The sequence below is a fragment of the Phodopus roborovskii genome, unplaced genomic scaffold (assembly GCF_943737965.1).
Source record: "Phodopus roborovskii unplaced genomic scaffold, PHOROB, whole genome shotgun sequence".
Classification (NCBI taxonomy): domain Eukaryota; kingdom Metazoa; phylum Chordata; class Mammalia; order Rodentia; family Cricetidae; genus Phodopus; species Phodopus roborovskii.
In genome coordinates, this window is record NW_026126689.1 from 6,189,806 (window position 1) to 6,202,562 (window position 12,757).

At 39.5% G+C, this 12,757-nt stretch overlaps 1 protein-coding gene across 1 annotated transcript in view; it reads left to right on the forward strand.

Annotated features, from left to right (window-relative positions):
* Positions 1-12,231, forward strand: part of Kdm7a (lysine demethylase 7A) — a 59,623-nt gene extending 47,392 nt beyond the window's left edge. Inside the window, exons 13-20 of the mRNA XM_051174740.1 lie at positions 48-172; positions 362-516; positions 1,659-1,756; positions 2,192-2,340; positions 2,430-2,638; positions 3,942-4,027; positions 4,997-5,270; positions 5,961-12,231. Of these exons, the coding sequence (XP_051030697.1) occupies positions 48-172; positions 362-516; positions 1,659-1,756; positions 2,192-2,340; positions 2,430-2,638; positions 3,942-4,027; positions 4,997-5,270; positions 5,961-6,055 (1,191 nt within the window). The 3' untranslated portion in view covers positions 6,056-12,231. The remainder of the gene's footprint in view (positions 1-47; positions 173-361; positions 517-1,658; positions 1,757-2,191; positions 2,341-2,429; positions 2,639-3,941; positions 4,028-4,996; positions 5,271-5,960) is intronic.
* The last annotated feature ends 526 nt before the right edge of the window (positions 12,232-12,757 follow it).

Here is a 12,757-nt window from a genome sequence, read left to right on the forward strand (position 1 = left end):
AGTTGAGCAGGCCTGTCTGAAGGTCACTTCTGCTTTGTACTTTTAAGGACATACTGAGCTCTAAACTGAATGGAAAATTCAACAAACATCTCCAGCCATCTTCCACCGTACCTGATTGGAGAGCGAAAGATAATGATCTACGATTACTGCTGACAAATGGAAGAATAATTAAGTACGTAAAGTAGATGAAACTACCAGATTGATTTTCAGTGGGTCCCTTTTGTTCATTTAGTCCCTCACCTGCATCATTCATTGCACAGCCAATCGTATGAGGGGGACGGTCTCATATCTCCACTGTGTCTGAATGGAAGGGAACACAGAGCCTTGAACTATTTCTGATGCAATTTTCCCTCCGTGGCAGAGATGAGAGACAGCTGTTTGCAGATCGGAGTCTTTATACAGCAGATAGTGAAAATGAAGAGGACAAGAAACCAGCAAAGAAGGCAAACGTAAAGACAGAAGAGCACTCAGGAAGAGAGGGGCCAGAAAGTGGAGGGTCCCCAGAACCACTTAGCAGTATGTCTCTGTTCTTTCATTAATGTGGCCGTGGGTGACCTGCTGGTGTTTCCGTTGTTGTAGGATGAAAATGTTTGTGTTTATGGTATTGTTGGGAAAGCCAAAATACTTGTGAGGTGTTCATCGGTCAGGAAAGTGCTGTATGTGAATGCCAAATAAGGTGTGGGAGCCAGGGACAGATTAGCACTGAAGGGGTATGTGATGGTCAGGAAGACCCAGGTAGAGGGGTAGAGGCCCTACTTCTAAATTCTTTTAACAGACCATATGCTATGGCCTACTCCCCAAAAGGCGTTTCAAGCTTAACTTTATTTCACACAAGGCTTCTGCTAACTGCTAACATGTCTTTCGTTCTCATAATGAAGAGCATCTAGTTGGCTGACCTGCAGCTAGTGAGAATCCAAGTAGCCTGGTGCTGTTTGTTTGACTGGACAGGGAGTTTGTACTGCCGCCTTAATTGATTATCATCGAGTAGAGTAATAGGGTGTCAGGTACGGTAGCAGTGCCATCTTCTCCTTGAAGTCTTCGAATAAATCTTAATTCCTGAACAGTTCCCAAGAGCAGCCCATACCTTCCCTTTTAAAAAGTAATTAAAAATCTATGTTTTGATGAGTAAGCATTCTGCATAGTGAATATTATTGGATTACTTTTGAATATCTCAGTAAGTCTGTTCCTCTGGCTGGTAACTAACTCTTCCTTTGTTTACACGTCAGGGTAGACAGGGTATCGCTGAGAACTGATGGCACAGTTGCTGTCTATGCAGTGGGGTTGTGGAAGGGAAAGGCAGAGCTAAGAGCCCTGATCATAAACTGTTTGAGCCCACAGTCTGAGTGTAGTGAGCTTTGAGAGTTGCCTTTTGTTCTCCGGTAAGACGATAGGAGAAAGCCAGAAGCAGCTTGTAGTTCATTTTTAGTCTTAAAGGATTTTCTTTTCCTGGAAAGAAAGAAATACTACCAATATTTTAAGGACTAACTTCAGTTGGTGTATCTTGGTGAATTCGAGAGAAGACAACGGGAAAAAGGAGAGACACTTGGGGAGGTGGGATGGCATCTTGAAGCGGGGCAGACCGAAAGATCACCCTTCCACCTTGCCCCAAAGTTTGAATGACTGTTTCTTGTCCCTTCTCTTCACGAATTCTTCTACAGGAATTTTTACAAGTGTGAACTCAGAACTCAGGAATAGAGCATCAGAATATTCTGATGTTTCTGATTCAGAAGACTCTGGACCTGATTGCACTGCCCTGGTATGTGTCCTTTGATAGGGTGGCGAACACCCGTGTAGCTTCACCTGGGAGAGGAAGGTTGATGACCGCTTTCCCCAAAGCTTGTCTCTGGGTGTGCAGCTCAGGGCTGTGGTGTACACACCGTGCTGTGACCGGTCACATTCATAAGCAGTGCTTGTTAGGTTCTAGTGAGGGTGAGGTAGAGATTCTGCTGCTCGTACTAAGTTCTCGTGTGGTCTATGTTCTGACAGTTTATATTTTTTATTTTACCTTAAAGTATGTAACTGTGTTTTGTATTCAGGTAGTAGGTTACTATAGTTACGAAGAAGTTTTAGATTTTGATGTAAAACAACCAATTTTATGGTAATTAAGATTCTAGTTTCTAAACAGATAAATTTCAGTTAGTCTGTACAGCTGTTTTTAGCTTTGTTTCCATTTAATGATTTATTATTTCAGAAAATTAATTTTGCCGCTGAAGACTCTGAAAGCTCGGGTGATGAAAAGAACCCTGAAATAACATCAAACTTTAAGGAGGAATCTGATATAGAGAGGAGCCTCCTTCATAAGGGCCAGAAGCCATCTAGAAATGAAATCCCAGTTAAAAGGTAGGCTTGTGGGTGCTAGTTGTTTTACATTGTTAGCTTCTAAATTTGCTGAATATTTTATCAAAAAGACACTGTTTGGCTCGTCCCAGGGAATGTCCTACGTCGACGAGCACAGAGGAAGAAGCTATTGAGGGCATGCTGTCGATGGCAGGGCTGCACTATCCCGCGTGTTTACAGAGGCGGATACAAAGCACAGACTGCAGTGCTGGGAAGAACTCTCTCCAGGGCTCCAGCAGCTGCCACGGCAGTAACCCTGACCTTAGGCAGTTGTATCGCTGTGATAAACCAGTGGCATTTGGTAAGAAACACAAATTATCGGTGTCTGAAAGGTAATATATGAGCCCCAGTTTAATACTGTTGTGATCTTGTTGAGGTTCGAGATTCTGTGGATAAGGACTGTTCACCATTAAGAAATGCCTTTTTATATAGTCCTGTAAGGTGCACGCATAAGCACTCCAAGTGTGGGTCGGCAAGGTAGCCCAGTGGGCTCTCTGCCGACCCCATGAAGGTCTGAGTTTGATCCCCAGCACAAGAACCAACTCCTACAAGCTATCCCCTGACCTCCACACGCATGCTGTGGCACACATGTACCCACACACAAGTTAATTAAAATAGTTCAAATGTTAAGACTCAAAATGGCGATGGCCCAGGGCTGAGAGCTTGTCCACAGACCCACACTCTCGTTACTCTGGCGAAGACAGTCTTGTTTCCCTGTCGCCGACTGTAAGAGCGCCCAGAGTGGAAGGGGCGTTTGGTTCTGAGCGGTCTGCAGAATGGCGCACTTTCCTGTTAGGAAAGGAAAAACGGGTTTGAATAATTTCTTTCTCACGGAGGCTGTTTTCTCAAACAGTGAGTCAGTAATACTACCTAGTGTTTCTTCCCTGTGCTTTCAGAGGAGGAAAGTATTTCCTAAAAATCTTAGGGTCGAGAAAAGGACATGTAGCCATTGTGTTCAACCCCACAAAATAGGGTCATCGGTGCGCCAGGACTTTGACCTCCATTTTACATAAAAAGGAACTATGATTCGATGAGGTGAATTTAACCTGCACATACTTTACATAGGTATTACTCAAATCTGTTGGAATTTGAACCTGGGATCTGAAATCTTTGCATATTGTATAAGAGCAAATTGAGCCTTGAAAAGGTTCAATAGCTTGTCTAAAGTTGCATTGGTATTTGGAAAAACTCAAATTTAAATCTGGGTTTACCTGTCTTTCTCTGCTCCATTTTTCTTTCCTATAATCTGTTTGGTCCCTTGATGCAGGGAAAGAAATGCCTTTGTCCCAACGGAAAATATGTCATGTTAGAGACGTGTGTGTTGCATTTGGTTTCGGTTTGCATTGACAACATGTGGCCATAGTACTTTACTGTAGGTCTTCTAGCATGTAGCACAAAATCTGTCATATAAAGACAATTTCAAGAAAATTCACGGAAATAGCAAGTTTGGTTGTGAGTTGCTGTGGGATTTGTTTGTTTTACGAAGCGTGAAAGAAAAGGTATGTGAATAATTGGGTCAGCATATATTTGCTTTCAGTTGTAGGCACTGGGCTAGTTTTAAGATACGTTTGTGCAAAGATAACTTAATCAGAACTTCTTTCTAGGGTACCATGACAAAACTGCAGATCAAGACTTGAGGACTTCTTCTTGGACTAAACAGTTTGATAGACCTTCCAGATTTAATCCTCAGGTACATTCCAAAGTGGGAATATGAAGAAGAGATTTAGGATATTCAATATTATTTTTGCTTTCATTTTAAAACTTCATGTTTCTATTCAGTTCCTTTCTCTTTTGATGTTGGTCATGATCTCAGTTAATTTCAAGCCTTATCAGTAGCATTTTTTTCCTTATAAATTGACTGAATTATCATAAGAGACTCAAAGAGGACTCCTAGTTAAAAGAAAAACAGGCTTGGGCATGGATCTTGGAATGTTTATAGCAAGCAAATTTAGTAGAGATGAACTTCATATTAGACGTAATATGGGGGCCTGCAAGATGGCTCAGCAGATAAAGGTCTTTCCAGGCCTAAGGGCTTCACTACTCCTGGGACCCACATGGTGGGAAGAGGTCTCTAAAAGGATGCATATTACCTTAAGAACCGTGATGAGCCAAGAAAACTGTGGGCCCATGGCTTCAGTTTCAGCTCTCTTCCAACTCTGGGGTCTCTATTAATGAACTTCAAAACTTAAGTAATAAGAACTAATCTTGCAAACTTTTAAGGCTGGGTAGTTATGGACTAAACTGACCATATGGAGGGTGGGTATTATTGAGCACTGGTTAAGAGCATTTACCATTAAGACTGATGGCCTGAGATTGATACCTGGTACCCACACGCTGGAAGGAGAGAAACAATTCCCACAAGTTATCCTCTGCTCCCACACATGCATCCTGGTGTATGGGCATATGCATACTCTCTCTCTCTCTCTCTCTCTCTCTCTATATATATATATATATATATATGTATGTATGTATGTATATGTATATGTATATGTATATGTATATGTATATGCACATACACACAAATACATATATATAGAAGGAGAAAAAGTAAATCAAAATTGAGTAATTTGTTTCCTCATCTCTGTTGATTTTTCTAATGCATAAATACCTCATTTATCTGAAACTTGAGAAATGTAGCTACATTTCTTTTCTTCTTTAGGACTTGAGTAGAAGCCAGAAATCCATCAAGAAGGAAAGTTCTTCAGAAACCAGTCAGAAGGCACAAAGCAGGCATTGTGTGGACAGTAGTAGCTCAAGTATTCAAAATGGAAAGTGCATGCTGAATCCCAGCTTGGTTTCAGGGCCGTGCCAGATAAATAATGGAAGTCTAAGCCCAGAAAGGCCTATTGGTGAGACCCCTTTCTCAGTGCCTCTTCATCCCACGAAGAGACCTGCATCAAACCCACCGCCTGTCAGCAACCAGGCCACAAAAGGTAGCGTCTGTGGATCGCGGGGGGGGGGGGGGGATGGAGCGGGGGGTGTTGGTGTCTGTGGCTGTGTGTAAAGGCAGTCAGGGAGTTTCTATGCCAGCAGTCCTCAGCCTTCCTAACGCTTCAACCCTTTAATACAGTCCCTCATGCTGTGGTGACCCCGCCATAAAGCTGCTTTCCTTACTACGTCATAGCTGTGATCTTGCTGCTGTCATGGTTTGTGTGTGGTATCTGTGTGCTCTGGTGGTTTTAGGCGGGCCCTGTGAAAGGGTTGTTTGACCCTCCCCCAAGGGTTGAGAACTGAGCAGCTGTCATTGTCTCTTGCATTGTGGACAACAGCCTGATGGCACTGGGTATTGAGCTCCTGTAGAGGACACTTAAGCCAATCTTGAGGGTCAGGAGTGGCTTTCTGAGGCTTAGGAGGAGCATGACCTGAAACACAGAAGGGCGATGTTCATGAGGGATGGATGCATCAAATCGTAGTCCGCTTTGTTGCTGAAGCGTAGTTGGAGGGACACTGTCCTTTTTCTTTTGTATGCTAAAGTGGAAGGGTTTTTAAGCATGAATTATAGACATGTGACCCAACTCATTTCTTTGCTATGAAGCTCTCCCTTTTTAAGTCTTAAGTCTTCCAGGTATTATATGACAAATGTACTTTTTATGAGTATTAACTGCGTTGTTGGTTTTTTATAGGTAAACGTCCAAAAAAAGGAATGGCAACAGCCAAACAACGTCTTGGGAAGATCCTTAAATTGAACAGAAATGGCCATGCACGTTTCTTTGTGTGACAGCCTCCATGGCAGTCTCTCTCCTTTGGAGGCCAGTCTTGGGCTGTGGAAACCTGGAGTTTGCGCCGTCCCCTGCCTGGAGCAGTTTGTGTGTACAGTAAGAATACTGCCCGAAGAACGGAACGAACCAGCTGCTGCCTTTCACTGTGCCACACCCACAGCAATAACCCTTTGGACCTGGTGGGGGAGAGGAAGAAGGAGGGTAGAACCTTAAAAAGAGACCTTGAACTGGAAAGGGGTCTCTTGTCAGGGCTTGAATTTAATTTTGTTGTTGGTAGTGTCTTGATTTATTTTCAGTAGTAGGATAAAGAATTATCAATAATTTATTTAACAGATTTTTTTTTTAAAGTTAACAGCTTTTAAATCCTTTCTTTTTTTAAAGCTATTTATTTGGAAGATTTCTGGAGAAATATCTCACTAATTTAGATTTAAGAATGTGAAGGTTTTTAAATTATTTTTGATAGTGTGTGTTACATGTGGGAAGAGCCACAGTAACAGTAGCTAGTCTGGACTCTTAAATTTGATATTCAGGTTAAAGTCTTAAACAGGGATTTGATGCATTAATTATTTTAAATTAAGATGTATATGAAATCATTTTATTTTATATATTTCATGTGTTTTTTATAAGCTATTAGCTTCGCTTTTGCTAACATCCAAGGTGCATACTGTTATCCAGGTTGATTCCCTTACACCCCACCTTTCCACTGCAAGCCCCGCCCCCGACGTATTGAGATGACCCCAGACTCTTCGCAGGGAAACACCTTAATAGCCAATGCTAAGAACCACATAAGAGTCTTCGTTTCTTGTTTCTTTTGACATTGTGGTTTTCTTCTACATGTGGAGAAATAGGCTTGTTCCATTTTCATTTCTCCTGATATCTAGGTCCCAAAGAGAACAGCTTTAATATCTTTTTCCTACTAATGGGGAAAGTATAAGTTTGGTTAAAATGTCACGTTTATAGTTTTTTCAAAAACCTTTATAATTACAGAGGGCCTTCTTCATACTGCTGGTGTTGGAAGAGCCAACATCTACCACAGGTTATATCTTACCATGCTTTTATTATCTAGACATAATTTTTTTTAGAAATACAATTTGATTTAGGATGTTCAAATCTGCATAAAAGCCGTAATACAATAGGACTATACTATATTAAGTTGTATAGAAGCAAGCATGTTGGAATAGATCGGGGTGTGTGTGTGTGTGTGTGTGTGTGTGTGTGTGTGTGTGTGTGTGTTTAATTTCTGAACAATTATTTCAACACATATTTGGAGTAAAATGGGTGCTTTTTGCAGTTTCTTCCATCTGTCTTGGCTAGTAGCATATGGAGGTTAAGTGTCTGGTTGAGCTTTAGTTAAGATAATAATTTATATCCTTTATGTACAACTTTTACTAAATGCAAGTTTTCAGTTGCTTGTAATAGTTTTTAGTCTCTTTGAGTCTCCCTATTTTCCCCTCATGGCATTAAAATAAATTGATACTGGGGGTCTGATGGTATTATATTTTACAAATTCCTACAAAGACAATATAGGCAAATAATATGAACTATATTTTTCTGGAGAAATATGGCTGTATAATGGATTTTTGTCTTTCTCACTCAGCAAGGTAGCTGGACTTTTCCTTCTGCACTAAGCATTAAGTTGTAAGAAAAGAATTATGTACCTTTCATAGTTGCATTCAAAACATGTATTTCCAAAGAGAAATATTTCTTATTCTGTGTCTTGTATTGAAGGGATAAGGAAGTTACGAGTTCACCTTTTTGGTCCAGATTGTTTGGACCAAAGTTTCGGTTCATTTTGGTTGTCAGGATAGGATTTTTGTGGCATTCGTGGTATCTGTAGACGCCTCCCTAACCCTGCCTAGTAGAGAGAGGAATGCAGTCCAGGCACTGGCTATATCTCAGGATGCAAAACTCTGGATTGATGGCCCTCACCTCCCCACACTGGATCACTGTGATGTCTTTGTCTCTGTTTTATTTTAGAACACACACTTGTATTTTGGGTTAAGAAATAAGCAGCATCATTTCTTTCTTCAGTTACAGTGATTTAGATTTTTTTTTTTTAAACAGCTCAAGTAGTTTAGCTACTTTTTTTGTCATAAAAATTAAAACTTATTTTTTATGAATTAAGACTGTGGCCAGTTTCCACCCTGTATCTTTAGGCTCATAAAACTAATTTTGAGTTGCCAGTATTTGGAATTTTTAGGTAACTGCTGTGGGTTTTTTTTTTTTTTTTGATCATTTTGACCCATAACTGACTAAATCACAAAACTTTTAGCAAGTTAATACAGCCACTAAGAAAGAATCCATGTGTCTTTTCTGAGTTGATAAAAATTCAGCCACGTAGGCAGTGACTTTTCTTGTCAGACCTCTTACATAGTTCTCCAACTTGATGTGTCCTTTTATCTCATAGAAATGGCTGGACTTTGAGGTGTGACTACTGCTAGGATCTGGGCTCAACAGTTATAAGTAATCTGACTTATAGTATACTATAGCTTAAATAAGAAGACGGCAGCGGTAATACTTAGTTATAAGCAAATAAAATTTGTGAAGTTGAGAACTAATGATTTAGTGTGCAGCTTTGATAGCAGTAGTGACCCTGTTGTAATTGAGCTAAGTGACCCTTAACCTGGAATCTACTGTACTGTAATTCACAACAGTATATAATATCATGCTCTCTAGTATTGGTGAATGATTAACAATACAAAACTGGCAGCTTTGTACTTCAGGATCTACATCGAAATTTGTAAATTTCATTTTTGAAGCACACAAAATTGAACCATCTACTGAAACCATAAACTCAGAGGTGACAAGTCCATCTGTATCACTAGTTTAAATACTTAGCTTAATACTTAAATACTAGTCGAATGCTATTCTTGTTTTACTAATCCTAATGAATTCCTTTTCTATGTATTTTACTGTATTTATTAATATGAGATCAGCAGGAATTTATCAGACATCTTCTGTGAGCCCAGAACTAGTTAGTACTGTAGAGGATCTCAATTTTAGTTTTAGTCTGCCTTTGAAGGTGTGTCTTCTCCAGAGTGTTACCAGTATTGTTTTCATTTCAAGCACACTTGAGCAGAAGGTGAATCATTGGTAAAGAGAACAGAACAGGAAAAAAAAAAAAACAAAAACAAAAAAACCAGTCTAATTTCATTAGTTTCAACTGAGACGCACCATTATAGAAATGGGGGGGGGGTGTTTAAAAAAACAAACAAGCCAAAAAAAGACCTCTCTTCTTTAGTATTTAAGAAAATCCCACAAGTTAGTAATTTTTGTTGGTAATAAAGGGTGTGACAGTGTGGCAAAGCTTGGAAAGGAGCAAAAAGCCTGCATTTTGGTCCATGTTCTGCCATTTATGTCAACTAAGCAACCCTGAATCAGTAAATTATTCTGAGTTTTATTTCTAAGCCCTTGTTATTTGTAAGTTTTGAGTAAAAAAATACTTAATGATACTCAGTGAACTAGCATTCTTTAACTATTATGTCAGTTAGTTAAGTTACAACTGATAGTTGAGTATACCTTTAGAGAAATCTATAGAGGAAACTGCTTTTATTCATCACATTTGATATCTTATGTGTAAAACCATCCTAACAAGGTGCTGAATTAGAATCAGGTTTTATGCTTGAAGTGAAAAAAAAAAAAAGGTTTGTGAACAGAAGAGGAAGAGCTTTTATCAAGTTAGTGGTGATTGTGTTGTACAACAGAAAAGCTAGCTTTACGTTTCTTTCAAAGAGGAAATTAGTACTGTTTTCCAGATTTGGCATACTCTTCAGGCTCAAAAGTTAAAGTGAGTGATGAATGTAAAATGACTTGGCAGCCAGCCGTGGGACTGTGGGAAAGGTAAGGTGACTGGGAGCTCAGCAAAGGCAGCTGTGGGTTGGGCACTGGGGAGGGAAAGTAGCTGGGGGTAGTGTGGATCTGGGCCACGGCTGGGCGTGTCTAACAGAGTGAGTGTGCTCTGAAGCGGCGAGGCAGTCCCTGAGAGCTGGTGGAATTGCTCATAGAAAGAACTGTTATAGCAAATGGGAATTCCTAGTTTTCACACGGAGAAATAAGAAACTTAATAATGCAAATTTAAAACTGCTCTCAAAAATTCACCTTTCCCATTATATATTAAACTATCACTCTCCGTGTAAGAGACAAGGCCTTGCCTTTCATGTGTAAGGCCTTGGGTTTTATCCCTAGTACTACAAAGAGAACAAGAGGAGCGAAGGCTTTCAGACTGTTAATCTAATACAGACTGTTTTATCTAATACAATCTCAAAAAAATTGCCTAGGGAAAGCTAGTCTATTGAGTATTACTATAGTGACCAATGTAACTGAGATAGGAGAAAGATTTGCCTAGGGACACACAGTGGCTTTGAGATTTCTGGTACTTTGTTTCCTTACACAGACTCTGTTCTTTGACACTGCAGCCTCTGCTTATTTGTGGATGCTGTCCATATATGTTCTTGAAGCTAGACAGAAAGAACAATTGGTCTACGCCCTAACCTGCTGTTGAGCATAATTAACCTCATACTTATTACAAACCTTTCCTTTATTTTCTCTCATGCCATAAGTGAAATATTTGAAAACTTTCTATAAGCATTTTTAAAAAGCAAATGTCTATTTCCAAAGCAGCTGGCATATCATCACTCCCATGGTTTAGTTCTCTGTAGTAAGTCTCCCCTTTTTACTGGGGAAGAAGCAAGTAACACTCACTGGAGAAGCCCTTAGGTCCCATTACCCTTGGTGCCCTTTTAGTTTCTTAAGGCTTTGTCTTAACTGTGACATTAAACTTTTTGCTTAAAATCTTTTAAAGGATGTATCCAATGATTCTTAAACAGACTGACCTGCTCTGCACTATTCATTAATGAAACCCTGGCTACCGCGTAGCCCTTGACCTCCAAGTAGTTTACCTATGCAAGACCTGTGACACTCTAATTCACTTTCCTTCGTTACAGAAAGCAGTCATAGAGTAACTTAATCATAAAAGGTTTGTCTTCAGTGAGGCTTTTTTCTTTTCAAAATAAATCAGCTATTTTCCCTCCATATTTTTTTACCAAAACAATTATCATAAGTGCTAGAATATATACTATTTTGCAGGAATAAAATAACCAAGACATATGCTTATATTTCTTTGGTAGATTTTGTTTGGTAAGAAATTCCAGCATTAACTGTAGAGTTGATTCTTTGCCTAGAACAATTTTTTTCCTCCTAAGATTCATAAGTAACATTTTCACGAAGCATGCATATAACTTACACAATATAGTCAGGGACCTGAGGTGTAACTTTATAAGTGAACCCAAGGTTATTTTATCTTGCAAAAGAAACGTAAACCAAACTAAGGGCCTTACAGTTCATGGTTAGAGTGAATTAAATGCTGTAACCTCAGTTTTTCCAAAAGCAGCTCTTGACTGCACAGGTGAGTCATGCAGTTGTTAAGTATGAAATAGCACTGATAGGAAATGCATGCGCATCTTTGCAGACTGTATTTCCTTTGGAAAAGACTTTTCTACTTTTAATATAATTAAGCCATAACAGTTTCATGCTGTGGAAAGGATGAAAAGGTTCATTTTAAGAGATTATATAGTATGGACTTTCACATTTATTGTGAAACATCTAACTTTGCCAGTGTTTCAGCAAGTTTTTCTTTTGTGGTGGTGGAGGGTGGTAAAGGGGAGGGGTAAGTATTGGTTTTAGGGGTTGTAACTCTGTGAAATTTGAAGACAGGACAGTTGTTGGCTATGGTACTTACTAGTTTTGTAGTAATGTTTTGCTAGCCTGACTTTCCTTACTGGTTTTTATGTCCATGGTCCCTGGTGACTGTTACTCTTACTGTTTGGTAGTGTCTCATCTGTGTGTAGGCAGTGTGTGTGTGCACATGTGTGGCTTTGACTACAGAAACCCTGAGTGACAACAGAATGGGTGTGGCTGGAATGGGATGCTGAAGCTTTAAGAGCATTTGTTTTTATTCACAACAGTATTTCCCATCTTTTGCCTGCAGGCAGGGAAAGTGTACAGTATTTATTTCGTTCCTGTTTTACTCTGAATTTGTAAGTCATTAAGTAGCTTATATTATTATAGGGGAAGACAAGTGACTTGCTTAAAGTTGTATTTAGAATTCTTACTTCCTAATTTCTGTATTTTTAAATATTGAAATTAAAATTGTATTACTTCTGTTTTGATTTTTTTTTAGCACTCAGTGTATTTTTTGCTCATTTTGTTTAAAAGTATAAATGTTGAAAGTTGTATAAAATGTGTCTGTGAAGGAAAAAAAAATCTGAATTCTATATCCAATTCTGACTTTGTTCCCTTTTTCTGAATCTCAAAACACTAGAATGTGGAAGAGTTATGTTCTTACTTTGTCGAGTATTTCGATGTGAAAAGTAATGTCTTATCTCATTAGAGGTTTTGCTGGGGAAGAGTGGTTTATGATTGACTGTCAAGATGGGACTTCAGAGTGGAGACAGATGTGGGTGCTTCTCTGGTTCTTTATTATTTTACTTCTTTAATGGATGAATTCTTACGCGTGCTCTGTTCCCATCTGGGCGTCTCCTAAGTGTCCAGACACTGTTGTAGCAGCAGGGTTCCAGGGTTGGGAAAACTAAAACTAGACCACTGGGCTTCAGTGAGGGAAGCAAGGCTCTGCTGCCTGGTAAGGAGAGCATCGCAGATCGCAGCGCAGACCCTGGGAGGGAAATGGGCATGGTTTTGGTCAT